Here is a 25,761-nt window from a genome sequence, read left to right as displayed (position 1 = left end):
GCTCGATAGTACGCATGCGCAGTTACAGCACGTAACCTACATAGCGCATCAATAGCTGGTGAAACTATTATAAGCAACTGTGGTCAACATTTGTCCGGTTGTGGTGACGCTGTGAAGACACACATTCAGATCTAATCATTGAATAACGGATAAACAATGTAAATGCATGCATACCTGGTACAAATAAATGATAAGCCTCCACCAAATATAGCCTTAGTTATCTAAGACAGTGATGGGTAAATTAATTAATAATCATTAATTAATAAACATTTTAAAACAAATAAAAAAATAAAATATTAATGGAAAAAAATACATTTACAATGAAAATGCCTATTTACAATTACATGTATTCATTTGGCAGACTTTTGTCGAAAGTGACTTAGAGTGCTATACATTTATCATCAGTATATGTCTGTTCTCTTATTGAACCCACAACCACACATGCATCAACTTAGCTACAGGAACACCCAAAATGACATACAGGAACACCCATTTTGGCTACAAGAACATTTATTGTGGGTAAATGACAACATGACAAAATTTAGTATGTTTAGTGGACCGCAATTTAGATTTAGGAACACCCAACTAAGCAATAATAACACAAGTTTGAGCTCCAGGAACACCCATCCAAACTACAGGAACACCAAACTGTGCTACAGGAACACCCATCTGAGCTACAAGAACACCCATCTGAGCTACAAGAACACCCCTTTGAGCTACAAGAAAACCCAACTGTGCTACAGGAACACCCATCTGAGATACAGGAACACTTATCTGTGCTACAGGAACACACAACTGAGCTCCAGGAACACCCATCTGAGCTACAGGAACACCCATTTAAACTTCAGGAACTACAATTTAAGCTCCAGGAACACCCATCTGAGCTACAGGAACACCCAACTGAGGTATAACAACACCAATCTGAGCTCCAGGAACACCCATCCAAACTACAGGAACACCAAACTGTGCTACAGGAACACCCATCTGAGCTACAGGAACACCCATCTGAGCTACAAGAACACCCATTTGAGCTCCAGGAACACCCATCTAAACTACAGGAACACCCAAATGTGCTACAGGAACATCCATCTGAGATACAGGAACACTTAACTGTGCTACAGGAACACACAACTGAGCTCCAGGAACACCCAACTGAGCAACAGGAACACCCATCTGAGCTACAGGAACACCCAACTGTGCTACAGGAACACCCATCTGAGCTACACAAACACCCATCTGAGCTACACAAACAACCACCTGTGCTACAGGAATACCCAACTGAGTTACAGGAACACCCATTTGAGCTCCAGGAACACTCAACTGAGCTCCAGGAACACCCACCTGTGCTACAGGAACACCCATTTGAGCTACAAGAACACCCATCTAAACTACAGGAACTCCCGACTGTGCTACAGGAACACACATTTGAGCTACAGGAACGCCCATCTGAGCTACGGGAACACCCAACTGAGTTACAGGAACACCCATTTGAGCTCCAGGAACACCCAACTGTACTACAGGAACACCCATTTCAGCTACAGGAACACCCATCTGCGCTACATGAACACCCATCTGAGCTACATGAACGCCCATCTACGGGAACACCCAATTGAGCAACAGGAACACCCATCTGAGCTACAGGAACACCCAATTGAGCAACAGGAACACCCATCTGAGCTACAGAAACAACCATCTGGCGCTACATGAACACCCATCTGAGCTACGGGGACACCCAACTGAGCTACAGAAATAAATACACATTCAAACACTTAAAAAAAGCTTTGTTGTTTTAAAATATGGGGAAACCCTCCGGGTTTAAATTAATCTCTGGGTTTAAATTAAACTATAAAATGTCAATTTCACTAAACCATGGGTTGAAACAACCCAGTATATTAGTTTACACATTTGAAATATGCTCTAGGACAGAACATAAAACTTGTCCAAAAGGGTTGTTGTAGTCGCACACTGCTTACCTTTTGGTTTAAAAGAACATGACTTATCACAATATTATTAAAGGCTGGAAGTCACCTATCCCCACTGTCACCTCTGATTAGAGTTTCACTCAATCAGCCCCAGGCTCTACCCAAGAGAAACCAAAACAGCCCTGCAGAGAGCCACGTGACCACCACTGCACATTCTCAAGCTGTTTGTTCAACTTGAACACAACATAACTGTTGTCTCTCATTAGGGTGGCATACATAACACATGCAATGTGGAAACAGGGTTTTTTGGGGGGTAAAATGATGCATATAATATAATTATTGTCTCTTGCAATTTGCTGTATTTATTACCCAATTAAATGAAAGTGACAGTTTAATTACAAAATTATTAAAAAAGATCATCATCTGCTAAAATTAATGTTCCTGTAGCTCAACTGGTAGAGCTTTGTGTTAACAGTATAAATGTAAAACACATTATTTACATGATTAATCATTATCATGATGAATCATTTTATACTATTATTCAGTTTTGGTAATAAACAGTTTTTTTGGCAGGTAAAACTGAACAGTCTATTAAACACTCTAACAATATCATACTGTATGTATTTTTCAGAGATGCAGGAAAAGATGCAATATTATTGCATGCAATTTTGACAATGATACTGATATCTTCTATGAATGTGTATTGATTTTAGTTTCTATAACAAATTAGTTGTCTCACTCAATAAAGCAGCAGTCTTATGAAAGGACTGTTCACTGTGTTACTAGGTTGGATCTCATTCAACTGATCAATTCTTCTGTCATGTGCTTGAACTGTGTGAATTCCTGGAACTGATATCTTTTCACTTTTTCACTGCAAATAAAAGCCTCCAAAACATTTGGAAAATTTTTGAAATACAGTATGGCATGAAAATGAAAAAGCTTTGCTGTTATTTATGATTTAGTTAAATATGGCAATGGCAAATGTTTTTGTTCATACTTTTAATGCCTTTCTACAGTAAAATCATTTTCACGCAAGACAATACCACATATTTAATTTCAGGGAATGTTAAAGTGCACCTATTTGAAAAATGTTATTTTGTGTATTTGGTATAATACAATGCGTTCGCGTGGTTTATGGTTTAAAAACACATTATTTTCCACATACCGTACATTTTTGTAGCTCTAGATTTCACTCTCTTCCTGAAACGCACGGATTTGAAAAGCTCTGTGTCCCTGATTGGCCAGGTAATCTGTGCGATGTGATTGGTCTGAATACCTCTGATGGAAATGTGACAGTCCTTACCATGTTTGAAAGATTTGGTCATAATGCAATGCTAACAGGAGTTAACTTACAGGCTATGAGTCCGAAGCGGGAGGAATTATGATAATGTCGGTCTTTACTACATCACCAAACCCAGGAAGTAAACTGTTGCCTACAATGTATTATTTGTTGTAGTCCACGAAAAAAGATTTACGTTGGAGACGATAACTCGCATCATTGTTACTTTGGGGTCTATACCTTGTGCGTATCGTTAACATGTACTTATACACACTTACACACCAAAGGAAATTTAAAAACGTGAATCTGACAAAAGGTGGTCTTTATTAGATAATTTCTTATGTGCTTTTGACAAGGTTTATCCTAAATGCAAATTTTAATATCTAAAACAGATTGTTGCTACACATCAATTCATTAAAAAAACAGAAATATAAGAATATATTATAAACTATATTAAAATGAATGTAATAAAAATCAGCAGCATAAAATTACATTGAAATATAATACATTGATTCGTTTGTAAAGCAATTGCTTGTATTGTTGAAGTCTCACTGCTTTTGTTTTTCCGTTAAAGACAAAATTTGGGCTATGTACACACATCAGACTATTGCTAGTATTATTTGTTCTGGAAATCGGTACATTAATATCCATCTTGTTATCCGCTGACAATAAGTTGGCTGATGTGTGTAGGCATGGTGTAAAGAATAAGGAAGAGGAAGAGGGCCAGAATAACCAGAATGACCAAAGCAATGATGTACTTTTTGTACTTCTTCCAGATGAAGAACACAAAGGTCTTCATGGGGTTCACAAACCAGTTGAAGGATGTCTTGGGGCGGCTTTAAAACACAAAATCATAGATAGAAGGACTTTTTGTTATATACAAAAGTGTATTTTTACCTCATATCTTTACAGACCTAAAAAGTGTCCAAATGCCTACAGGTGTATGTAATATATAGGTGTATGCATTTAAAAAAATATTTTTCTTACTTTGGTTTCTCCAGTGGTTCAGGTTCTTTACGTGCTTTACCCACAGGGCTCTTCTCAGCTTCCTCAGCTGTCACTAAGTGGAACTCTGCTTCTACTTTACCCTTAACACAGAAGAAAAAATGTACATAATGCTACATAATTCCACAGAAGAACCATTTTTGGCTGTATGGTTCCATAGAGAAGTGAAAAAAGGTAAGAAAGAGATGCTACTTTAAAGAACCTTTAACTAAATGGCTCTTTGAGGACGCATAGTGCAGTGTAAATTACAGTACCATTAACAGAAAGGTGTTCCCACTACTGTCCACAAATTGCAGATCTTCTGGTTTCATTTGGCCACGCTTGCTCGATTTCTTTTTCTTCTTCTTGCTTTTCTTCTCCTGTTCTGCCTCTCTCTCCTCCCTCTCGATGTCCTCCAGGCTCTTCAGCTTGATGAGCGGCCACCAGCCTTTCATCCTCTTGCTGCGGAAAATGGAGAAGCGAGGGCTAGCCTTGTCTTTGGCCATTTGGACACTGCATTGCCCTGACGATTTCGCCGCACGGACCATATCGCTGAGACGCAACTCTATGGAACCTAGACGAACCAGAATTGAACAGTTAGATTTTGAATACCTGCAAAACACATAGCTTTTTTGCCAGAAGGAGGCACCTGATGTTCTTTTAAAACTGCTTGGTGAGCCTGAGAATGCAATATAATCATTACTCAGCATCTCTCTGTTTTGACAGGGTTCCCACACCTTAGTTAACTTCAAATTCAAGGACCTTTCAAGGACTTTTCAGGTCAAATACCCTCAAATTCAAGGACTAAATGTAGGGACACATTTCAAGTAAGAGCAAGGTTACATCGTGTTATCTTTTAAGATACATTGTTACAGTTCCCTTTCGAGGGAACTCGCGCTGCGTCACTGCGGTGACATTTTGGGGACGCCTCCAGGGGTAAGTGCGTCTGAATGTGTATATCAAATTCAACCAATGGTGAGGCTTAACGACAAGACAGGGTGAATAGGGAGCCAGGAAAGTATATCGCTATCTGAAATATTGCCAAGACGGCGTTACAGGGATGCAGGAAGTATGGCAAGAGAGACGCAGCGTCTCGTTCCCTTCTCAGAGAACAACACTTAGGTACGTAACCGAGACGTTTTCATTTGTCAAACACAACTATGCAAAAAAGAATTTTGGTATGAATCAACATTCGCATACAGAAGATATAAGCATTTAAAGCGAATAGTTTAGCATGTGTGCTTAAAAAGTCTAGAATTTGTATGATATTATCCTACACTACACAGGGAGTAATATGGATTTTTTTCCAGAAAACTTCTTGCATAAAATAAAATAGATTTAAGCACTTTCAATGACCTGTTTCTATGTATGTAGATTTTCCAAAACTTCCCAAGGCCTTGAATTTTTTCCCCCAGATTCACAAACTTTCAAGGACCTGTGAGAACCCTGTTTTGAGGACTCTACTTTTTGGATGATAATGGCAGGTTTCAGAGTGAACCTTCACCCCATGACTGATGATGACTAGAACTAACTTAGGAACTCATTGGAAGCAATACTTTCACAACTACATGTTTTTCTACCAAGAAGAGGCACCAGATGTAGATGTTTCCTGATAACCAGAGAACTCAAGTTCATGCAGAAATTCTTTCTCCATACTCAAATTTTTAGCTGAGGAGGAACCTTGTTGGTTTTTGTATATCCCCTCAACCCTTGACCAGTAACTAGAACTACTAACCCAGAAAATCATTGGAACCGATGCGGTCATAATCCCAGACCTGCAGAGTCAGAACAGCGGGTTGGCGAAACTCAGTCTCATCAATCGAGAACAAGGACTCTTTTTTCTTGTAGATGATCTCCTTCTCCGTGGGTAGATAGTCGAAGTGAAAGACAAAGCGCCAGTTGAAGTTGCCCTCTCCGGTTAGGGAATTAAAATGCACATCTGTCTCCTGTTTCTCACCATCCAGACCTTTAATCCAACTGGTGAATGGAAACAGACATATATGCATACAAACATGTACCACAGGGTCTAGAAAATAAGCAGTTATTTAATACATAATTATGTAGTACACATATTGTTGTTATAGCTACTGTATTTAAATATAACAATATATTGTAGGTACAACATTATAGTTTACATAAGTTTTCTGATTCAATCTCAACTATTTTATGCGGTGGATTATGTGTGATCTGCTTTCACCCCATTAACGTTGGGTTTAAGGATGAGGCTTCATTACTGCTATTGTCCAATAATTATATGTTTTATAAGATTCACATCATAAAAATGATTATCAATTAGCCACTTTGTAAAATATTTACAATCAGGCTGTCTGATTCAATATGTGTGTTCTGACCCTTTAACATAGATGTCACTTGATGGTTCTCCAGTAAAGGGATTGACATCATCCAGTACAACATCATCAGTGTTCCAGATGATCACACGCAGCTCATAACTGGAAAATAGTGAGAGAATATTTTTTACAAAGTGAGCAAACACAGTACTGTATGTCGGCATGTTTTCCTTTCACTTTTTATGTCTAGTGATTATTCTTATGAGACAACAAAAATGCCAAAATAAATGATTTTGTCTTTGTATTTGTATGTGTGATATTGACAGGTAGTGGTTAAACTTGATACCGCAGTCCAAATTTAAAATATTGGAAAGGGTTTTTGTCCCGCCACCTCCTCCTTCTTATACCCATTATAAAGCGAAGCACAATTCCATTTATTTTAAAGGGGTCTTATTTTGAGATTTTTTAAGATGTAAAATAAATCTTTGATGTCCCCAGAGTGCATATGTAAAGTACCCCACAGATAATTAATTATAGCGTGTTAATATTTCCACTTTTGGTAGGCCGGAGCAAAATGTGCGGTTTTGGGTGTGTCCTTTAAAATGCCAGAATTAGGAACGCCTCCCAATTACCTTTTTAACTCTTTCCCCGCCATTATCTTGTCAATTAATGACGCTTCCCTGAAGAGTTTTTACAGTAATCTATAATTCAACTATTTTCCACTAGGTGGCACTCTTACCCAACTTATAAAAAACTGAAACATCAACATATTCAACAACATCACAAACTTCGTGCATGTTTTGATCATGTTTCAAATGTGATCACTAACAAAAGTAATTCAATTATTTGAGCTTTTTCTAAAAAAAAATGTGTTGTCCCTATAGTAACACACCTTCTGTGTTATTATTTATTGTGCCATCCACCACAGTCCTGCGATGTTAAATCAGAAATGTCTTCAATGTCTGCAAGTGTTCATTTATCACAAAATAGAGTAACACGAGTAACCAACTCAATTAAATTTCACTTATTGTAACTGCGTTACTTGATTTAAAAAAAAATACTTTGTTACATGTTAATTACCGCTAAAAGTAGTGGAATTACAGTAAGATAATTACTTTGTAACCCGTTAATCCCATCACTGATTTTAACAATTGTGTTGGCCCTTTCATTTATTTTAACATGAAATCACGCCTTAAATGGCATGACACACACAATGTGTAAAAAATTAACACATCATTTTTTGCAGTGTACATGAGTGTACATCTCTAAATTAAAATCATAGGGGAAATATTGTGTTATATTGGTTTAGTACAATATTATGCATGAATATGTGATTTTTTTCACTTCATTACCTTATTGGAAGTCTGGGCTTAATATTAATAGGGGGTGGTGCAGGTACATCCACAGGAAACATGTCAATCCACATGTGAGCATAACCCTGTTAGGAAAAACCCAAAGATGTGTGAGATGTCAGATGATTTTTTTTCAATTCAATTCAATTTTATTTATATAGCGCTTTTCACAATAGTTAATTGTTTCAAAGCAGCTTTACATTAATAGAAGCAGTGAAAAGCACAGAAAAACAACAGATAGCACAACATAATACACAATAGCATAAGAAGTTAAATGTGCTGCGGCTATGACTCAACATTATAAGCGAGCGTATTACTAAAGTAACGTGTAGAAGAAAACTGTAATAAAAAAGGATTCACAAAATTTTTAAACTTTTACTTCACATCTGAGTCAAACTTGGGGTTTTTCTGGTTTAATTTAACCCAATGCATGGGTTTGTCCTTTTTTGAGGTTCAGCATGTAAGACCATGTCCTAACCACTAAACCACAAGATATTATGGTAAAATTAAAACCGTGTTCTTTCCAGCGTTTATAATAATAAATCACAATTTGACCAGACTACCTGGTCTTGAATGAGTAAGCTACACATTTGTTTCAACACATGAGTCTGACCTGAGGAAGACCCGGCTTCTCCTCATTGAGCAGCGATCGGACCTCCACATGTTCGGGTACCAGAGGACACGCTCCCTCACAAAACTCTCTCATTTCCCCCCACCGATGGAGAACGCTGAGAGCTTTGTGCTCATCCAACTCTTCATAATCTTCTTCGGTCTTCTTATTCTTCTTTAGCAACTCTGCAAAGTTTCATATTATAGCAAATGTTGTTTCATTTTGCAGTAACCAGATAATTTAATAAGATATTTAAATATTATAAAAGTATTTAATGTCTAAATTAAGCTGTAACACCTTCTGGAAAAGCCTCATTGGGAATTTTAAATATCTTGTTAAGGACTTTTATTTCAGATTCCCGATACTCCGGAGATGGAATCCCATTTTTCCGACAGAGCTCTGATAAAATTGCTGTGGGTTTCTTGGCATCTCTCCATTTGTTATAGCCATCCCTGAAATCACAAGACAGCTTAATCTAGTTAACCTCTAGTGAAGGTCAGACCACAACACATGGGGCCCTATTACAGAAACCTCCTTTCTCCTAAAATGCTGTGATGTTCCAACCCATGGTTGGGTCAAAAATAAAAAATTTCTAGGTTATTTTAAACCAGTTTGTCTACCGTGGGTTAAAACAACTCAGCATTTTTCAGTGTACCACCTCTCATACAAAAGCAGAATCAAACAATCAGCTAAGGGCTCTTACTAATAATGCATGTTAGCAACGTGTCAGTTATTCTGCGGATGATGACAATAATACTAAACTCTATTATTACAATCATAATCACCACAGCCATCACCATAATTGCCATCACCACAGAGAGATACTATTACCCACTTGTCATAATAAAGGGCCAGGCCGCAGCCGGCACGGTGGCGGCTGAAGAAGCGATTTTCCAGGTCCACGCGGGTTTCTCCGATCAAGTCATCAGAGCCCACTAGGTCATGGTCATACACCTGCAGCACAAGCTCGGTCTCCAAAGGAAAGGACAAGGTAATCTCGAACACTCTGTGGAGAGATCGGAGTAAGCGTCAAGCAAGCTATCAGTCGAATACACAGTAAGCTGTATTCTTGTTTTTATATCTAATTTTATCTTTCAATAATTTTATTACATTCCCTTTAATTGTTTTATTTGATTAGTTTGATCGAATCTATCTGAAAAGCAAATTGCTTTTTTAAGTAAAGCTCACATAACACAGAACATTTTTGCCAATAAATGTTGCAAATATTTATTTATAATTATTTATTTATTATTTATACAAGAAAATTATCCTGGAAGGCATTTTGTGAAACTATAGTGAAAATCACAAAAATGCTGGCTGGCAATTAATTACAACTGACAGGCAACACACAATGACAAAGTCTCTGGTAGTTTGCACAAAACATTAGACTACAGTAAATGCAGCTCACATGGGTTGCCAGACACCTGCAAGCAGGGGTGTCATGCACCAATTTTTTTTAAGGGGGCACAGTGTCAACAGCTCACAGAAATTTGTGCATACACAGACATCAAACGAAATATTATAGAGCTTTCAATCTTTTTCTCAAACTATTCAATCGGAATAATGACACATTTGCATCATATTTACATCTGAAACGGCATGTTTTATTTATTTAAGTCTTAATGGCTTGTTTAATTGTGTCATTATACATTTTGCACAACAACTGCATCATATAAAATTAATGTAATTTTAAATCCATAAAGAATATAAACAACGAAAATGACATAAGCTATAGCCACGTGATTGATTTTAATGTTCAATAATGATTTTAAAAAATATGTTTAAATAAAATTATTAGAGGAACGGATTTTTGCATTAAATTTTACCTTATATGTGAGCATGTGAGATTCCGCGCCCGCGTGAACTCTGGCGAACTTTGGCGTTGTGCCAAGAAGATGAATCTCTACTAATATAACGTTGAGACGGTCACATTTAAAACCATACATTTTCTACACAGAGGAGGTTAACTGCACATTACCGTACTGGGGTTTGGAAATGTTGTGAGCGTTTCTAACACGTTTTAATTCCTCAGATAGCCAAATGCAGCAGCAAGCCAGCAACAGCAGAGAGCTCGTGAGCGCGCCCAGACGCTGATGACGTCTGCAACTGCGCTGACTGCAGCGCCAGCTGCCGCCAGAATAAAAGTAATGTAATATGATCAAAACACTATCAAAACGGCGAAAATCTCAGAAAAGTGACAAGGATGCAGCACAGAATGTATAATATTGTGCATATTAAACAGATTAAAAGTCAAATAACAGATTAATCGACGCTTATTTGATTTTGAGGTTGGATGCAAAATCCATTGGGCATGACGCCTCTGCCTGCATGAGTGCAAATGACAGTGTAAAGCATTGAGTCTTACTTTAAGTTTATCTGATAATTTATACGTTTGCAATGTTTTTATTTTGGCAAATTACAAACCAGCTTGTGTGGATTCTTATAACTCAATTTGTGGCTCATTTCGAAGGTCATATTTATGGGCCATTACGGCCTCATTTATGAAACTATAATAAAATTGTAATTCGTTGTAAAATACTGCAATTTCTTTCATAATATAAGTAATAGTATGGGGACGACAAATGTGACTTCTGGAGGATGCATCATCCGAAATATGACCCAGAATCGGATAATGAGTCAGTAATTGAACAACAGGAACAATAGCAGCAACGATTACAGCTGGACGTCTCTATCTGGCAATTAATCCTTGTTTGTTTATCTGCTATTTTTAATAAGAAATGCGACGTAAATCTTGATGTGTTTTTCTGCATTTGCCTGTTTTAAAGGTCATGCTCTTTCTGATCCCATTTTTTAAACCCTAGTTAGTGGGTAATGTTGCTATAATAGCATAAATAATACATGTAAAATGATAAAGCTCAAAGTTCACTGCCAGTCGATATGTTTTCTTGAACAGAATTCGCCTTTCAAAGCCTACAGCGAACAGCCGGTTTGGACTACAGCCCTCTTCTTCCTGCTATAATGACGTCAGCAGAACAGTTTTCTGATAAACTCCGCCTACAGGAATATGTCAGTCGCCAGCTAAGCTAACGCAAGCTGAGCTGCTATCGAATCACAACACACTAAACAAGCTACACAATCAGAACTCAACACGCATTTCTGAAGGAGGGACTTCGTGGAACAAGGAGGACACCAGCACGTTTTTAGGACAATGAAAACAGCGCTATACAGATAAGTCAATTGTGTTAAAAATACGTTTTTTATACATGAAACATGAACACACGTTATATTGCACACTGTAAACACAATCAAAAACACAAAAAGAACGTGACCTGTAAAGGTGTAAATGTCGTAAGTGCAGTACAATGCCAACTGAGGCAGAAAATGTTTGCTGTTGTTCGTGTTGATTACATTACATGCACGTGTGCGCCGATTGCAAACAAAACACGTGAGCTTTTGATTTACTTACGCCTGTGGTTGTGACTCCTAAACAGTGTCTTTTAAAGTTCATCAGTCAAACTGAGCTTTGTTTGTAAATCAATCTTTTCTGAAATTCAGCCAGGGACCAAACATAAACCCATTTGCAATTACGTTGCTGTCCGGGAAAAACAAACTGCATCCACTGTTGTCTTAAGACATGGAAAGCTTAATAAGGTTTTCTTTTCCTTACATCCAAAAACACTTCTCTTGTCGAACCATCTAGATAAAACAAAGTTGTCGCGTGCTGTGCAGTGACAGAGACAGAGCGCAGCGCGTCATAACCTGAAAACCACGCCCACGGGGGGGGGGGAACGGTCCGGCCGTCTCCGTTGGCTTTGTGTTGCGGGGGGCCGCCTCCTTGTCATTTCTGGCTTGTGGCAGGGAACAGAATAATGCCTAAAAGCTGCTGTGCGACAACATGCACAGCCAACAAGCCAAAGAACCCAGAAACAAGTCCCCACAAGCTGTCGACTTCAAAAAACGAGCGTTTAAAGACACAAAAGTGGAAAACAGGCAACTCTTCATAGTACTTCTATTAGTAGATCTGCGTCCACTAGGGGGAAATGTAGTCGGCGATCCACTTTTTTCTCCTTAAAGGTTGGGTTTTACTGCTCGACAGCTTATGAAAACTTATTTCTGGGTTCTTTGGCTTGTTGGCTGTACGTGTTGTCACGCAGCAGCTTTTGGGCATTATTCGTTTTTTTGTTATAAGCCAGAAATGACAAGGAGGTGGCCTCTCGCTATACAAAGTCAATGGAGACGGTTGGATTGTATTCCCCCCCGGTGGGCGTGTTTTTTAAATTTGCATAACTGCGCTCTGTCTCTATACCGGTGCTAATGCTAATGCAGGCTTGGGGGTAAAGGCACATAAAAGGAATATGGGGTCAATCAGTCGTAACGGACACCTCCGTTCGAAAAAACTTTCCGAAAAAGAGGCGTGAGTTTGGCCCACAAATACTAAGTCACAAGCTCAACTGCTTTTCTGACACGTTGCTTATGTTTAGCATGAGGGTTACCACTCTGAAACTGTGTTAATAAGTCAGAATGCATGAAATACCATTAAACACCCCCTTTAAATAAAAGGCGTAGCTCGATTTCCCACAGCCCCAATATTGAGCACTGCGATTTCTCCCATTCTTTTTACTAAGAACCATTATCCTCCTAAGACCTGGATCACATTTTTTGTTGTTTTGCGCCATAATACTTAATTCTGTGTAAGTGGAACCTGTTGTACACAAACATGGACAAATACACTGCTTGATGTTCTAAGAAAAATATTTGGTTATTATATTTATTGGTTATTATATTTATTGGTTCTCCCTAACCCCCAAAATAGCTGGTAGAAATCTAAAAAAAAAAGACAAACCAAATCTCGGGTCTTAGGAGGTTAAAGATCTAAATAGTCCCCTCGCATATCTATATAATTTTTGCTTCAACCTTTAAAATAACTATGAACAGACTGCACTTACTCTCCAAATACTGGGTTGAGTTGTTTGGGAATGTAACGATCTTTGCTGTCCATTTGCTGCGGGCCAATTTTCACCACTACATAAGGATCTGCTTTTCCATTAGGGTCTGTAGGAGATAGGTTGGTTGCCTTAAAGAGCACAAAAACAGACGAATGGATAAAGACAAATGGACTTTAGGAGCACAATTATTAGAAACAAAATAACTCATGATTTTAAACATCTTTTTTAATATGAAGTTTTATTGATCTTATATTATGATATGAGATTTTAAATTAAAGGTGACATAGAATGATTGAATGGGGTATTTATCCTTGTTCTGTGATGTGACATGTAGACAAAAAAGTTTTTGTTTGGGTCTGTAATGCCTTAGGAGCTTTCTAAAAACCTCTCTCAGATAGCTCTATTAGGATGGGGGATTTTAAACAAGTGGTTTTGCACCTATTTGGCTCCCCCTACTGGCTTAACTTGCAATCTCATTACTGATTGGCTGACATTGCTGCCATTTAAAAAATGTAGCCAATTAGTTTAAAGTGGAGGGGCAGTGAGATGCCTGTGATGTCATAAGCATCAGTTTTTCAGATTGGGCCGTTTTCTGGCTGACATTTCTAAAAAAGAGGAATTTCTATGAGACTGAGATGTTTAGCAGGTTTATCACTTTTTGTATGTTCCTGAATGCGGGTAGACTACCATTATTCAACAAAGACAAGGTAAAGATGGTTGTTCATTCTCTGTCCCCTTTAAAGTTTATCAGTCAAGTCTATTAAACTTCAAAACTATATTCATTTATAATTGCAAAAATGTGATACAAGTAGTTAAAAAGTAACCAGTCAGAGCCTGAAAAATATACAAATTCATTTAAATTTTAACATAAATTCTTGAGCTAGAAATATGAAAAATTTAATTCAGTTTGTCAACTATATTTGCATATATGCATTTGGCAGATTTGTTTTATCATTGTGTTCTCATGTACATATTTTCCCATGTCAGCTACCTATTAACAGATTTTTTTCTTATTTGTGACCTTGGATTACAAAACCAGACAGGCAAATATAGCCAACAATACATTGTATGGGTAAAAAAAAAGTTTTTTATGCCAAAAATCATTAGGAAATTAAGTAAAGATTATGTTTCATTAAGATATCTTGTAAATATATCAAAAATGTTTTTATCATTAGTAATGATGCATAAATCAAAATTTTACGACTGGTTTTGTGGTCCAGGGTCATATTTGGCACTGACTGACCAAGAAATATAAGCAATGTTCATACTCACTTTTACTACATAAACTCTCAAAAGTACTTTGATGGGTGAATTTTTGGGAAGGCCATTTGTGATCTGACACTCTGCATCTTCATCTTCAGGACTGATGGGGTAGATAAGAAATGATCCCTGTAGTAAAGCATAGCTCTCGTTTAATCTCTAATCATCCACATTTCTCATTCATGTCATGAGACCGTCAATCAAAGAGCTTCTCAAATCGCTCGTCTCACCTTATATTTGCCCATATTTCTTGAACTTTCATCTTCCTCTTCATCGTCCATGGATTTGCCTTTGTAGATAGGAAATATGTGCAACCAATCCTGGAACTGACTGAATTCATTTTCCAACTCAGACTTGTACAGCTGGGAAAGCAATAATAGAAGAGGTAAAAAAATACTTAGTAAGAACATATGAAGTAATATATGAAAAAAATACTTTTAGAAAATAAAAATTTTGAAATATCAAAAACCTTTAAAGTGGCAATAGTCTTCCTCTTTGGAGCAGGTGGCTCTATCTCAACCGTAATCTCATCTGCATCTGCCTCTATTGCAGCCATGGACAAAGTTCCACCATCTGTACAATTAAATGATGTGATCAGAGACCTCGGGGTACACTAATGCAATCCAGCTAAACATGCAGATCATAAACTATGGCCCAAAAAATATCTGGATATTTAGGCTAAACACATTAAAGGCGGGGTGAATGATCCCTGAAAAAGAGAGTCGGGCCGAGTATCAAAACACACTTGTAGCCAGTCAGCATTAAGGGGCGTGTCTACTAACTGACATCGTTGCCTGGGTTGCGTATGTGTGGGGCGGGTCTATTAAAAGAAGGTCCAGATTTTATTGGTGTAGAGGCGTGTTCCTTTAGGTGATTTCAAATGTCAACATTGGCTTTCAGAAATCATGCACTCCACCTTTAATGTTACTGCATCGCATTGGAAAGTTTCAACCAAGTGGTTTCTGCAAACAAATAATACCATTTCCGAAGAGTAACTTTACATTTCCTAGCAAATTTCGCAATTACCAAAATTAGATTTTTAGTGTACATGGGTGATTCTCACGAAACCATTGAAACACCACAGCACTAATGATTTTGGCTTTGGAATGTGTAGTATAGTAACATTAAAGGGCATCGGAGTTGACACAATGCTGTGTTCTAACCTTGCACAATGTGTGATTTCAACATAAGAATTTATAATTGTAAATTTTATCTCATTTTCTGCTGAGGTTCTCATTACCGCAATGTGTTGGGCTGTGTTTGAACATGCGTTATGTTGTAATTTAATCAAATTGACACAAAAATATTAAGAAAAAAAGGTAAGTGGATGTTTTGCTGGACTGCTTTGGATGACAGAGAGGATATTTACTGAATGTTCATGTGTAATAATAATGAAGAAAAATTAGGAAAATGATGTGTCCATGCCTGATGTTCTCATCCTCCGCAACACTTTTTGAGAACAGTTTAAGCACACATACAGAATTTTAATAAAGTTTGATTTTGAGTGACCAAGCACATGGACCAGTTACTTCAAGATGGCTACCATTTTTACAGTTAATTTGAAATATTGTCTTGTCAGAATGCTTACACGACATTTTGATTATCATTACCGCAACAGATGCTTATTAAATGTTAATTTAATTAATAGAAGCATAATACTTTGATTTTAAATGCATGTGCAGAATCTCCACATTATGTTCTTTCAGGTTTGTCGTCATTTTGAAAATATGTCAGTGTTGATGTTTTCTGACTGTTGCGGTAATGAGATTTTTTAGGACTAATTTTTTAAATTATGTTACAAAAAGTGTTAAATGATAAGTAAAAGTTTTTAAATTAATGTTCCCATTTACTCCAGACTTTGTTTTTCAATGTCTGGTGGGAAAAAAAGAAAATTTAAGCAATTTTTACATTTTCATGCTTGACATTTTTAAAACCAAGTTTTCGTGAGAATCACCCACATAAGGAAACGTTCAATATCTCATTCATTACAACAACAATAAACACATTTGATATTTTAATAAAATAGTTGCATTTGGATTTGTGTTCGGCTTCATGCGTCGCCACAAGAACCATCAAAAGTACAGCGAGAGCAATGTGAAAAATCATAAAAGGAGTGCTTTTGAATCGCTCTCACGGCACTTTGATGTCATCCACCTGACGGTGGCCTATTCAGTCGAACACGCCTATTTGTGTAAGAAGGGTTTCTGCTTTTGACGTAGCACTGTCAAATACTGGAGAATCTACGGCAAAATTTTAAAGACATTTTATAGAACGCATGCATGTTTTCTTAACATGACAATTAAAAACCAACACTGATAGACGTGTGGGATAAAGGTTCGCAATGCTGTGCAGTACAATGCCAAGATGGTCAGAGAATCAATCATGCAGATATACCTCCATCATGTGCATCTTCCATGTCATCATCTTCATCCTCCTGAAGAAACAATAGTTTAAAAACTTATTTTATATATTTAAATATATAATATTATAAACGTATAATATTATAAACGTATTATATATATATATATATATTTTATATATATATATATATATATATATATATATATATATATATATATATATATATATATATGAAGAGTTTGGTTCCAAAATGCAATAAATGCCATTTTTGAAAAAAATGAGTTACTGCCAAAATCAGTATTATATCAGGTCAGTAGTTAAAAGTAAATTCTTAATTTTACGCAAAATCCAATATCCGCCGTGTTATTCTGTCATCTTTTCTCCCTTTTTTCCCAAAATGCGACAAACGCCACTTCCCCTTTTTTACAGAACGCAATAAATCCATTTCTGATAATACAGCCCACCGTTCACGCAATGTAAACAAACAATGGCGGACGCGCGTAGTACACGGAGTCCTGGTTTTCCTCATCTACTTTGTACTACGTGATCAACAAACAAAACAAAATAATACTTTAATTGCATCGCTAAACCTGTGATGGTTTTCTGTGATGGGAAAGAAACGTAAGCCATCAGCATCTAATATTTTCCCTGAGAGGCACTTGGGAGACGGGTGCTTGTTCTCCCGACAGCATCAAGCTTCTCATGCTAACACATTGACCCCAGAGGATCTTATGAAAAACTTTACATAATTTTACTCAAAGTCAACGAAAATCGAGCAGGACCAAAAACATTTTACAGCGGATCTCTGTGAAAGACGTTAAGCGAATACGTCAAGTAACCGCAATGACAGGGTTCTTAATATGACAAAGTAAGTGTTTTGATTAATAACATTAATGTTTCTATTTTTAATAAGTGTGTACAACTAGTCAACTAAATGAATATAACATGGCAAAGATGAATGCACATTTATATAGGCTATTGATTCAATAGATTTATAGCATTTTGAATAAAAACTTGTCATGGATTTATTGCATTTTGTGGAAAAAATAATCTGTTTTTATAATAAATCTTTGAAAATCAACTTATGGATTTGAATTTTTTATGTTTTTATTACCTAAAGATGCTGTGTGAAAGTTTGTAACAGAAAATAGTTGTTTTCATCTTGTCACTTTCTTGGTATAGAAAACACGTTTTTACCAAAATTTGTCAAAATGGATTTATTGCGTTTTGGAACCAAACTCTTCATATATATAAAGTGCAAAGTTTCTACAATCTATCAAGCAAAATAACTGTTCACCTGTTTTTCAAGTTCAGCCAGTGATGCATAATACTTCGACCACCAATCGAGCTCCTCCTTTTCTGGCTCCTCCTCCTCTAGCTCCTCATCTTTCTTTCTCACCTTTTTGATTGGAGACTAAAAATACATTTTTTATGTCTAAAGGAAAATTTGCTAAGGTTTAACCTTTTAATTAGCCTGGGTGCCAGCCGATCTTAGCCCCGCCCACCACGATTTGAAATACGGGGAAGATTCTGACTAGAATTGAGTATGACAACGTCAGGCTACCTTTTAATATGACCAGTTCGGTAAACATTTGATAGTCTTTTTTATCATTTTCAGTAAGTCTGGCATACAAGTCTATGAACTAAAGACAATCTTAAACTATAAAAACTATTTTTTTACACTAACAAAGTGTATTAATGTCCACTGCTATTTTATATAGACAAGGTTAAAGTACGTGAAGTTAATGTGTTGGTGAATTAAAACAAAATGAGCTATGTCCACACTAGACATGAACACAGATTTAAAAGCCAAACACACACACACACACACACACACACACACACACACAGGACTGAAAGGTCTTGGCGATCCAGTGGTTGCCCAATTAATCAGAGTGATATAACAGCGGGAGCTTAAACTGACCCAGGAACAGTTCAGTACACTTAACCAACCAGCAGATTCATCACCGTCAAGAGGTTAATGGGTTCATAGGGCTTCACGTTTAATAACAGCAGACCGAGCATGTGCACCAAGTATGCATTAAGAGTTAATTCAAAATATCTAGCTATCAACATCACACCCATCCTTGAAACCCTATGGGCACAGCTGTGTAAAATCTTTGGTGATTGGTGGAAAATAAAGGATTTAATTTTAAAACAACTATGAACATGGTGAGTGGGAGTTTATTGTGCTTTTAAATTGAACATAAGAACAGTGAAACCTACCGTGAATAAGTTAAGAGGGTTGATGGGGATTTTGGTGTCCTTCAGAGGAAGTCCTCCCAGATCCATGGTGATCACTGTGGTTAGAGGAGTGGTCTTTTTTGTTGGCGGCTTTTTCTCTAACAACATATGAACAGTGCCACAATAAAGCTTATGCAGAATGTAGACTTTAATTGAATGTACACAGCATCTTTTATCATTGAATCAATAGCTTTATACATTTCAGTATTTTGTAAAACATAAAAGTCTTATGATGCACTTTAAGTATAGTTAAGCCTGAAATATAGTTCAGTTTTTATGGGTATACGAGTGTCTGTGCTGGATTTTTGTAGCCCCACATACTTTGTAAGTACATAGGCTAGAAAGACTGAGGCATTGCAATTTGTCGCAATATGCATGCATTGAACGTCTGTTTGCAGACAAATCAAATGAACTATGCATATCAAGGCTGTGCGTTTGACTGTGCGTGTCTGCTCGTGTATGCATATATAAGAACAGACTACACACCAGGATTGGGTCCTATATAGTCCTGTTTTACACATATGCAAGAGACACAAATTTATAAAAATAAGCGCCTGACACAAATTAAGAAAAGAGTAGTCAGACGAGTATTATGCGTATACTGTACGTGCACTGCCTGACTTTTATAACCGTAGGTCACTCATGTGCGCATGCGCAACCTAGGTGTGCATTACATTACATGCACACTGTTCTGATGACGAAAATTGCGTCATGCACACTGTACGAAAAATGGACCATACGTTGGCCTTAAACTATGCTTTGCAAGGCTGTGCATTTGATCAGTTACACTTAAAAATAAACTATACTCCAGATTAGGATTATTAACTATTATTAAAAACACAGTAATTCTGGGTTTTAAACCACAAACATATAAGCAGGGGATGTTTCATACCCTCTGGCTCTTCTTCTTCGTCCTTCCACTCATCTTGGTCTCTGGGACCGAATTGTACCAGGTTTTGGACTACGTGAGTTCCGACCAGGACCAGCCTTCCAAAAGCTCTCTGCTCCATTACGAAGATTGTGAGAGGAGGATGAAGGTAGACAAGCTCTGGAAGCTCCTGAGAAAAACAAAATGTCTAGTTAAGAGCAAATATTTCAAGCGATACATAGTTGTTAAACCATATGGTATTTCTTTCACAGAGACTTTGCACAAGCATGCTTTTCAAATAAGCCAAACATCTCTGAAAAACCTAGCATAAAATAGCAGCCAGTATCTCACCAGCTCTACTTCTGATCTGAAAGTAATTCTGTGATAAGATATATGATCTTAAAGTGCCCATATTATGAAAAACTCACTTTTTCTGGGTTTTGGGGTGTTCATTTGTGTCTCTGATGCTCCCACACGCATACAAACTTGGAAAAAATCTATCCATGCTGTTTTGAGTGAGATACAGGTTTCTGAATGTCCTCTGAGTCTCAGATTGCACGAGTTCAAACTCAGCGCCGTTTTGACGTAACTAGCCATGTCGTCACATTCCGTTTGAATTTTCCCGCCCACCACCCCACTCGCAGGTCTCCACCCACCAGGTAGCTAGAGAGCACAGAGCAGTCACTTCGCTGATACCCTCTATGCTGTTATCATGTCTCACGGAAATAACAGCGCTTTTTGGATATAATGGATTATACTCCCACCTACTTTTAAAAACAAAGTTTTAGCGCGTGTTTATTTAAACCTAAAATGTGATCTTATATAGACCCCTTCACGGTTCACGTCACAGGCGGTTCCCACTGCGCATGTCGGGGTCAGAAAAGTCATTACAGCAGATTGAGTTGCGTATTATTCGGTATCGTCAAAAATGCCTACTTACGTCGTGGGCTGCGAAAATCGCACACGGTCTTCCGTTAAGTTTTCGCGATTCATGCAGAATCTCAAAAACAAAAAAATACAACATCTGCATCTGCAAGCAATTAACGTGCAGACTGGGACAATGCAAAGATCAAAGAGGCTTGTGTTTGTAGTGCTCACTTCATTTGAGGTAAGTCATCATTTTTCAGGACTGTTAGATTAATTTATAAAGCCTAAATGGTATGAACAGTTCGACCCCGTGCTGCGCGCGCACCCGATAGTCATTCAATGTTTACAAACCTTGAAGGGGTCTATACAGTGTGTTACGACGCAAATAGTCCTCAGATTGTAGGCGATAAGACCTTCATGCGAAATCTGATGTAAACAACAGACTATATATCTATATTTCACGGATTATACGCATTTGTGGACAAAAATGGTCATTGGATGTCTTTTATTGGACTTTCATGGATCATTCACACATCTGAAACAGACTTGATTCGATTCGCGATTTTGCATGTTGTCATCTTCTGTCACAAAATACTACATTTACTAGAGCATCTGTATCTCAAAACAGAGACCATACATTGATGCTAATCCCATAAATAATACCTTTAAATGTATAGTAATGTGAATAATATTGTTTGTAGACCGTAGGATATATAGATATTTTTTTGCAGGCTATATAGTTTGCAGCGTGGTTTCGAAAGTTACAAAAAATATTTAACTGCTTTATTTTACAATTTTACATGAACTAAGTAATAGTGCTTTGCCAAACTAAGTGTTTTGCCAAAATAACCGAGACTGGGCCTTACCGACCCGGCTTTTCTGACGAGGCTAAGGTACCACCGAGTCACTTTCCCAAGATACGGTCCGGACCTCCCGCTAGCTTCTAGCAATTAGCACGCGGCCCACAAGCAGTATACATCCCCCGCCGGTTCTAAATTTCTGTCATTTGTGAAAATAATGCGTTTGAAACAGGAATATGTTAGCATTGTCCAGGGAAAACGAGTGTATTGTTGAGACAATTGACTCTGGAATCATTGTGTGTCATGAGTTTCTTCTCCTGTAGTGTACTTATTAGTGATACTCTTTTGCTTGATTTGTCTGTTGGCAACATAAACCGTTAATAATAATAATATATAAAAATAACACAGTATGGTCTGTCCTGCTCACGATACCACTGAGCATGCGCACGCGCACATGACGTTAGTAGTGGGGCGTGATCAAAGGAGCAGCAGCTCATAAATATGTAATGACTAGCTCAAATCTGAAATGCACTGAAACAGAGGCTACTAGAGATAGGTAACAATCTTTTCCTACAAGCTATTTCGAGCAAACAACTTTTGAAACATGTTTTATGGAACTCATACACCTATTTAACTTGTGTAAAAGCAGTCATAAGATGGGCACTTTAATATCAGGTCTATTATCAGAAAAAGAGGGAGTCTTACAACATCAAAGTGTTTCACCACATCATTGAAGTTAGGATTCAACTTGTAGCTCTGAATTTCCTCTGACTCTATCATTTGGCCCGCACACTCCATCAACACTTTAGGATGCTCCACCTCAAAAAGGTTGACCCTTTTCAGGCTCCTCAGACCCCAGTACAGCACCTACAACAGCATGAATATTTAAAGGCTTGATTTAAAACACTGCAGGCTCATACAAACCCAGAAAAAGTGTGCAACAGGTCTGGGTTGACAGGTCACAATTCATCTCAATTCTAAACCGTGAGATTTTATTTGATTTTTTCGTATAAAATAGAATACATTCGTCCTTGAGAACGTAAGACTTGATTTTTGTTCAGTTTGTATCTGTTCAAAGTTTTGACCTTGTACCTCAATTCTGTATCTTCTCAGCACGGGTCGAACTCCTTCAGGAATGATAAAATGGCGTTCTTCTTTATCATACCATGGTTCCTTGGGGTCAACATCCAATGGCAGAGATGGCTGGATGGATTCATTATACACAAATACATCAATTAAAATGAATGTGTTTCAGGTTTCTGTCAATTTATGAAATTATATTGACATGCCAAATATATTTATTTCATTTTAAATGACAACCATTTCCACTACTTTCAATTTTAAAAAATGAAGCTTTTCACAAACAGATCAATGAACTCTCATGGGTGCTGGTTGAGCTGTGGAGTCTCTACTTAACCAGGTCACTCACCTCTCCAAAGCTAGCGTAATTCAGTTCGATTAACTCGAAAGCAGCCAGGATTTCACCGGCTTTGTTTTTGCCCTTCGTAATCTCAAAAAACTGTAGCTGGGGCTTCTTATACGGCTCCTCCACGAACTTCAGCTCTGGTTTTGCATACGCCCGTCCGAGGGCTTTCGGACTACCCTGCGATAAGGTTTAATGCGATGAAAAAAATACATTTTTAATTTCACGAAGATACACGAAGACAGTTGCTGAGATAATGCCCTTCCTGTGTGGCAACTAGCCCCGGCCTCTCCAAAATAGCGAATTTTATCTATTCGTGCTTACTACACATTTACTTTTTAAGTGCAATTAAAACAGCATTGAATCTCTCACTAGTTTGTCGTAGTCATAGATGTTGATGATGACCACAGGTGGATCGTCTCTATAGTCGTCCTTACTGCCCTCCAGCAGAACTTGATTATACAGGAGTAACTCAGACCAGGTTGGGGACAGAGTTTCCTCCATTACCTGCAAACATTAAAAACACATTCTTTAACAAAACCTGAGTCAAAAAATTACAGCGAAGGTTAAACGGCATAAAATGACACTCTACTTTTTCTGAAAATATGCTAATTTTCCAGCTCCCCTAGAGTTAAACGTTTGATTTAGCTGATCTCCGGGTCTGGTGGTTCCATTTTTAGCAATGCTTAGCATAATTTATTGAATCAGATTAGACCATTAGCATTGCGCTAAAATACAACCAAAGAGTTGCTATTTTCTAGGCCCATATGGCTAGGAACTATACTCTCATTCTGGTGTAATAATCAAGGACTTTGCTGATGTAACATGGCTGCAGCATGCGTAGTGATATTACGTAGTGCCCAAAAATAGTTCCCTTGGTAAATTTAAATAGCAGGGGACTATTTTCGGGCACTGCGTGATATCATTGCGCCTGCTGCAGCCATGTTACAGCAGCAAAGTTCCCGATCATTACGCCGGAATAAGAGTATAGTTCCTAGCCATATCTGCCTAGAAAATTGCAACTTTTAATTTTCCGTCGGTCTTAGAACAAGATGTAACTACAGAAGAGTCAAGTTTTAAAATAGGAAAAATATTGAAACTCTTTGGTTATTTTTAGCGCGATGCTAATGGTCTAATCAGATTCAATGGATTGTGCTAAGCTATGCTAACAGTGCTAGCGCCAGACCTGGAGATCAACTGAATGGATTCCAAAATGGTAAAAATCAAATGTTTAACTCTAGGGGAGCTGGAAAATGAGCATATTTTCAAAAGTGGAGTGTCCCTTTAAATAATTTTTTAGCGATTTACTGATTTCTATATAAAATCGTGCTATATAATATGAAGAACATTCTGTGAAAATACAATCTTGAGATCTTTAATATTGACTGAGTAAGGCTATGACAAAGATAGAAATCAATGATTGAAATCAAACTTTAATGCTCCTACTCTCGTACTACATTATAAATTAAAATAACTGGGCATTCATTTATTACATACAGTGTCACACAAAAACACTGAATCTATTGGATCTGTCATACATGGTCAAAAAACCAAAGAACAAAACTATTCACAGTCTTAATATATGACACCCACCCGTGTGACCTGACATTGAGTAGAGAACACCACCTTGGCGAAGGGATCAGACAGACCGTTATCATCGGCTGCGATGATGCCGCGTGCTTGATACATGTGAGCACGTAACTGGAAATAACGGCTGTCTGTAAGATGAAATGACAAAGCAAAGATTGCAATTTCCATGACAATGAATTCAAATGTCATCCAAATGAAAATATATTGATTTTCTAAGCAGCCAGGGAGAAATTATGGAGAACATTAGAGATCAAATTGAATTTTCGGAAATACCTTCCACTGCTAATTTGATGGGAGGCATGTTACGAGGAATCACTGCACCAGATGTGCCCACCTCGTAAATGGGTTTAAAATCGGCTGGGAGGCTGGTGACACAGTTTTTAGAGTACTTTGTGATACCAAGCCACATGTACACTTCCAGTTTGGCAAATATTTCTCCCACTGGCCCTCCGGGGGTCTGTGAAAAAACAAAGTAGCCTATTTTGATGCATATTAATCCACCATGTGTTTAAGGATGTTGAATTCAGACAAAATGTTAAACTCTCGCTTATTTAACTCATTCCCCTGCACCCCAAATTTTTTTTTAAAGATGCCAGTCAGCATTTTTTGTGATTTTCACAAAAGTTTCACAAAATGCCTTCCAGGAATTTTTTTTCTAAAAATATATAAACATACAAATACATCAAATAAAAGAACAGACCCTTTGCTTTCAAATAAAAAAATCAGGAAAAAAACGTTTCATCCTATCTATATTTTTTCTCTGCTTATAAACTCTTATAAGGGTAATTTTCTTTAAAAATAATTTTTTTTCAAAAAGCTAAAAAATAATTGCATTTTTGTGAAGGAATTTTGTTAGTAAATAATTTTTTGCTTCAGTTTTTTTATAAATTGGGTAAGTCCGCCATCTAGTGGATAATCGCGGTTAACATACACAGATTAACATAAAAACTCATCAGGAAAACATTTTTATGCAAATGTTTTCTTTTAATTGACGAGATAACTTGTC

The 25,761-nt window shown here is 37.4% G+C and overlaps 1 protein-coding gene across 2 annotated transcripts in view; it reads right to left on the bottom strand.

Moving 5' to 3' along the window:
- Nucleotides 1-3,501: 3,501 nt before the first annotated feature.
- The window catches only part of fer1l4 (fer-1 like family member 4), a 44,835-nt gene continuing 22,575 nt past the window's right edge, over nt 3,502-25,761 (bottom strand). For both annotated transcript variants that reach the window (XM_055184914.2, XM_055184915.2), the window contains exons 24-46: nt 25,029-25,212; nt 24,759-24,883; nt 23,538-23,672; nt 23,172-23,345; nt 22,835-22,945; nt 22,448-22,609; nt 20,100-20,265; nt 19,190-19,305; nt 18,261-18,377; nt 16,997-17,036; nt 15,072-15,175; nt 14,833-14,964; nt 14,615-14,731; nt 13,343-13,470; nt 9,271-9,441; nt 8,733-8,887; nt 8,439-8,620; nt 7,826-7,911; nt 6,537-6,635; nt 5,921-6,162; nt 4,461-4,759; nt 4,189-4,289; nt 3,502-4,037 (exon numbers count right to left, since the gene is read on the bottom strand). In XM_055184914.2, coding sequence (XP_055040889.1) covers nt 3,857-4,037; nt 4,189-4,289; nt 4,461-4,759; nt 5,921-6,162; nt 6,537-6,635; nt 7,826-7,911; nt 8,439-8,620; nt 8,733-8,887; nt 9,271-9,441; nt 13,343-13,470; nt 14,615-14,731; nt 14,833-14,964; nt 15,072-15,175; nt 16,997-17,036; nt 18,261-18,377; nt 19,190-19,305; nt 20,100-20,265; nt 22,448-22,609; nt 22,835-22,945; nt 23,172-23,345; nt 23,538-23,672; nt 24,759-24,883; nt 25,029-25,212 — 3,327 coding nt within the window. In that variant the 3' untranslated portion in view covers nt 3,502-3,856. The remainder of the gene's footprint in view (nt 4,038-4,188; nt 4,290-4,460; nt 4,760-5,920; nt 6,163-6,536; nt 6,636-7,825; nt 7,912-8,438; nt 8,621-8,732; nt 8,888-9,270; nt 9,442-13,342; nt 13,471-14,614; nt 14,732-14,832; nt 14,965-15,071; nt 15,176-16,996; nt 17,037-18,260; nt 18,378-19,189; nt 19,306-20,099; nt 20,266-22,447; nt 22,610-22,834; nt 22,946-23,171; nt 23,346-23,537; nt 23,673-24,758; nt 24,884-25,028; nt 25,213-25,761) is intronic.

This window comes from Misgurnus anguillicaudatus, chromosome 14 (genome assembly GCF_027580225.2).
Source record: "Misgurnus anguillicaudatus chromosome 14, ASM2758022v2, whole genome shotgun sequence".
Lineage (NCBI taxonomy): Eukaryota > Metazoa > Chordata > Actinopteri > Cypriniformes > Cobitidae > Misgurnus > Misgurnus anguillicaudatus.
The sequence above is the reverse complement of the archived record's forward strand: the minus strand, read 5'-3'. Positions and strand labels throughout refer to the sequence as shown.